Source organism: Anneissia japonica, unplaced genomic scaffold (genome assembly GCF_011630105.1).
Source record: "Anneissia japonica isolate Jap-2015-1 unplaced genomic scaffold, ASM1163010v1 scaffold199_len4679917_cov187, whole genome shotgun sequence".
NCBI classification, from domain to species: Eukaryota; Metazoa; Echinodermata; class Crinoidea; order Comatulida; family Comatulidae; genus Anneissia; species Anneissia japonica.
Window position 1 is genome coordinate 4,222,967 of NW_022686322.1, and position 4,990 is coordinate 4,227,956.

Below are 4,990 nucleotides of genomic sequence, written 5' to 3' on the forward strand. Positions count from 1 at the left end.
ACAATACCCATCCGGTTCTTGGTTAATGGCAGATGTACCTGCTATGTGGTATTTAGTAAAAAGATTATTGTATAATAAAAAATTATATCAAATCAAAATCAAATCACAATTTCTTTATTTCTACAATTTCATAACGTAAGAATAAATACAGAACGATATCAAGTAAAAGTAATGAAAACATTTTAAATGATAAAGGATGCCGCATGAAGCAAGAGCTTTTAACACCCCTTAAATCAACTATAAATAAAGATCAAAGTCGAAAAAACTATTTTAAATAAAACAATAAAATTATAACAATGAAACAACAATGGAAGATAACACGGAAACCATCTTAAGAAACTAAACAAGATCACAAATTATACAATTATTAAGGAAGCATCTATTTACGTCTCCCTTATATAATCACATAAGTAAAGGTTTTTGAGTTTTCTTTGAAATATATTCACACTTAACACTAGATCTGATATACCTACATAATATCGTTCCAGGCCTTTGGCCCTTCACTTGATATTCCTTTTTGACCCATAATTGTATTTTTCTTTAGGATATACAGATATCTTTGTTTCTTGTTTCATATGCATGAACAGAGTCATAGGTCTGGAAAAAGTTAATGGCACTTGTCCTTTACTGTACTTTTACATGAATATTGAAATAATTTCAATGCTGTTTTATCAAGGAACAGTGAAATTACACTGTTCCCTAGTTTTATTAATATAAAATAGAAAGTACAGAATTAAGCTTCTTTTAATCAGTCACATCAGTAAACTCACCTGCATCTGGATCTATCGACTTGTTTATTCCAACCGTGGTGGCAGTAAATTCTGGATGCAAAATTTATAGAAAGTGATGAAATGTGTGAATTAAGTTAACATTACATCAAAATGCGTTGACATAGATTACAAGAAATTCAGCTTAATTTTCGAATTTCATAGCTTTCATAATGCACATCATCACTATATAATTCCAGTGTGAAACCTTAACAATGAAAAACAAAGTTGATGAAAAATGTTGTATAGGCCATATGTGTGTTTCTTTGTATTTTCTTTTCGTGTAATAAGTACAATACAGTACAAATGTTAATTAGATAGTAATACGTTATAACGGAGTTAATGACGTTACTTCTTATTATGGATGCCGTTCTTGTAAATGTGTAATCGCGATTATATTTCTTTATTGAAATGATTGACTGATTTTATAGTATAATATTGTTGCACTATGTCTAGACTACAGTATTAAGAATTCAGCTATTAAGTACAAATATACACACTTTTTTGTGTGACCCCTCCCTCTCCTCAAAAGAGTACGGTACATACTAAAGTGACTGTTGTTTTTTGCGATACACTGTTACCCCTCTCCCATAGACTATGTTTTGTACTCTCGTGCAAATAATGAAAATATGGATTACCCTTAATTAAGTGGCATTTTTTTTTATATTAGATAGGCAACCTATCGATTCATCTATTTCGTTATTTGGGTTTAACAATTTAAAGAACATAGAGTTATTATTGACAACAGTTATAATCAAGGGCACATTTCTATTTTGAAAGATGGGGGACAGTCATGAGTCCACACCAACCTATGAACCATCATCAATGAGGTGATGTGCGAACATTTAAAGAAATAGTACCTCTAGATGGCCGAAACGACGCTCTTTCTTTAAAACCTGTGTGATTTATGTAGTTAATTTTAACAGTTTCCATGCATCTTCTTGAAATTACAATGCGGTCGAAAAGTGGGGGAACCAATCCTCCCCTTTAAAATATGTGAGGGGACTTGTCGCCCGTCCCCTATTATCTGCGCCCATGATTTTCCTAAAAACGTTCCTCATTCTTTTACAAAACATACGCTGATGAAGATATACATTAAATACAGTAAACACAGAAAAATATCGTTAATAAATAGTAGTACAGTATTAGTAGGCCTACAGACTATCAATGACATATTCAAATGGGCATATGCTAAATATCACAAGTTCAATTACTTAAATTAGCGTTGTTTTCGCTGGATAAAATATGAAATTTCATACGACTTAACACAAAATAGTAAAGTGATATTTCTTACCTTTCCTCCGTCAGAAACAAGCATGAGAACAAACCATTTATTGGCTGATTTAATCCTATGCACAGATTTTCATTTGGTGCTAAAAAGATAATATAAACAGTATAAATATCAATTATACTTAAACTTACTTTTTCATCTCTGCTGGACGTCTTGCAAAATAGACCTATTCTAAATTGTATTATGGACCTATTAATAATATTAATAGGTCCATGATAGTGTTAGTGTTCTGTTATGAATGAATTCAATTATCCTTTTACCCATGCAGTCAGAGATTTCTGAAGATGGCAACCAAATTCCATCTGAATTATCGCAGTAGAATGTATCATGTGTGTTATCTGGTAGGTTATATCCGGAATCACAGATAAGGTTGCAAATTCTGAAAAGTTAAAAAAGAATTTGAAAAATCCATAAATGTCTCAATTTAATTAACATATGTACCTTGTACTTGGTTATTGAGGATTACTGATTAGTCGATTGATCAACAGGTCAATTTGTAACTCGTTCGCTCGATAGATCGGTTGAACACTTGATCTATCTATTTTGTGACCCTGAGCTTCTTCTATCTATTCTAAATTGTTAAGAGTAAACTTACCTGATGTCTGAGCTTTCTTTACAGCTTAACCCTCCGTTCAAAGGTTGGCGAAGGCTCGCACACAGCTCTATTATAAAAGAGGAGAATACAATATAAAGTAATATATTATGTAACGTCGAACCTCTGTAGTTGTGTGATACATGCATCGTCCTAAATAATTAATTCTAGGACTATGCACATATATTTTGAATCGACATTTGACAAGTTCCTTAACGATAAATAAAGCTACAAATCTGTCTCATCTTACACAAGTCACTATAATTTGTACTGGCCTTCTTAAATATTGTTATATATCAAAGGATTCAAACCATTATATTTCATACTTTTTACAGACCTTTTATTTGAAACTACTAAAATCAGTTAACAGTGAATCATATAGGCCTATGGACCATTGGTGCTTAGAACACCATACTAACATAGATTGTAACTTAAAACAGATATCTGTCTAAAGTTACTGTAAAGCAGAGAATTGTTGAACATAACCTGCAATGTTGGTTGATAACAAAGCCCCTATATCATGAGAATATCTAAAATGATAGGCCTAAGTAAAATACTTTTTGTGACAAAAAACTATGGGAGCGCAGGATTCGTTGAGAAATGTTTTTGTAAACAGTAGGTTAGGCCACCTGATATTGTGTAGAAGATCTACCACTACTAATTGATAAGGTGACCATTAATGGTTAATGTTTTGTGTATTAGAAAGAAGTTTTCTGTTGGGCATCAAGAATGTACCGTACTTTTATGCTGTTGATTTGAATACGAAAAAAAAAACTTATCTTTTCTTGTCTTGTCTTAAAATAGTTTGTTCAATATAAGCCTATTTTGCAAAATTTGAATGTGAATGCTTGTGGAAATATCAACAAGTGTCTTCCTGATTGTTGTCAAATTTAAATTATGCATGTACGGCTATAGTGGGACCCTCCGATCCTCCTTCGTTCTGATGGGGTCTGTTAAATTTCTAATGCTCAAATGTGGATGTGTATTAACATAGCCGGTAGGCATCGTCAAACATAATTTAGAGAGACTCGACCCGACGTTGTTGTATTAAGGTGTTAAAGGACTACCTCTAGATAATCTGAATAATACACAAAATTTACACGATATGAAAATGATAATATAGTTGCCGTACCTGATCGTTTATACACCGCATCAACACTGAGGTCTTCGGTACTAAAGGAAAGACAAAAAAAAAAACCAATTACGGGATCATGCAGCCTTATTTTGGTTTAGAAATTGTTTGTTGTATCAGAAAATACTTAGCACAAAACCAAATGGCTTACCTTCGTACTCTAATGTCTCCAGATGCCATTTTCGTAGAAGAATGTACCGTTAGAATAGTTACCAGAACGCGCAAAAGCGCCATTGTATAGTTACTTCTACCGTGTGTAGTTGCCTTTACTTATTTCTTGCAATCAATTTCGTAAGTTGTAGACCTATAACTAAACCGAGAATAACCACATGTGGTTTGGTTCCTCTCCTCTTATAGAAGTTTCAAAACAAAGGTTACACATTTTAGGTCTACAGATGTTCACTATATTGACATGACTTTCGCAAATAAATACTTGGAAACACATGACAGCCAGCTCCACAAACACTCAATGCGTATCATACTGCTCATATTCATCGATTTAAATTTTTATTTCTTTGGCAAATAAGAGGCCTACAGTTTACAGGTGCAAGATACAGTCTCCGGATGTTGAGAGACCGAGTATTGTTGTGTCACAAAGAAATGCATACCAATGTAACAGAGAAAAATATGTTATGGGGACACCTTCAGGACCAAAAGTGTCCCCTTAATAGAGGTTCAATTGTATTGATTTGACCCGTCCCTTCAATAGGGGTGTCCCAAAGGAGGAGTTCTACTGTATTGCAAAGGTCGTGATGAACTAATTATTTTTTAAGATCACATTTTCCTTAGTTACTTTATTTATGAGAGACTAGTATGTTACTCGTGAGTGTAATAAGCAAAATAATACAAAGGGTACGGTTGGGGCAACTGATTTTTCACACTCGCAAATACATCTTTAACGTTGTTACTGATAAAAAACTACTGTTTTCTGAAAGTGTTAGTTCTCGATTTAGCTTTTACTTAATAATTTTCCAGTTTTATATACATAATATATATATATATACACATACATACATAAATACATACATACATACATATATAATATATATATACATATATATACACACATATATATACAGTATATATATATATATATAAATATATGTGTTTGTATATATATATGTATATATATTATATGCATGCATGCATTACATTGAACAGGTTTATATATATATATATATATATATATATATACATATTGATACATT

At 32.1% G+C, this 4,990-nt stretch overlaps 1 protein-coding gene across 1 annotated transcript; it reads right to left on the minus strand.

Moving 5' to 3' along the window:
• Nucleotides 1-2,057: 2,057 nt before the first annotated feature.
• LOC117114724 lies at nucleotides 2,058-4,078 on the minus strand. The gene is made up of 5 exons (XM_033258420.1): nucleotides 3,934-4,078; nucleotides 3,783-3,823; nucleotides 2,654-2,720; nucleotides 2,319-2,437; nucleotides 2,058-2,140 (listed from the first exon to the last, which is right to left on the minus strand). Exons 1-5 carry the CDS (start codon nucleotides 4,014-4,016, stop codon nucleotides 2,058-2,060), a joined length of 393 nt encoding a protein of 130 aa, XP_033114311.1. The 5' UTR covers nucleotides 4,017-4,078.
• Nucleotides 4,079-4,990: the final 912 nt, after the last annotated feature.

Excerpts from the sequence above, each read along its gene's own strand:
- LOC117114724 (XM_033258420.1), bottom strand. The coding sequence starts at position 4,016 with ATGGCGCTTTTGCGCGTTCTGGTAACTATTCTAACGGTACATTCTTCT. Across the intron at positions 3,824-3,933 it reads GGAGACATTAGAGTACGAAG|TACCGAAGACCTCAGTGTTG; the intron begins GTAAGCCATTTG and ends TCTTTCCTTTAG. Across the intron at positions 2,721-3,782 it reads TGCGGTGTATAAACGATCAG|AGCTGTGTGCGAGCCTTCGC; the intron begins GTACGGCAACTA and ends CTTTTATAATAG.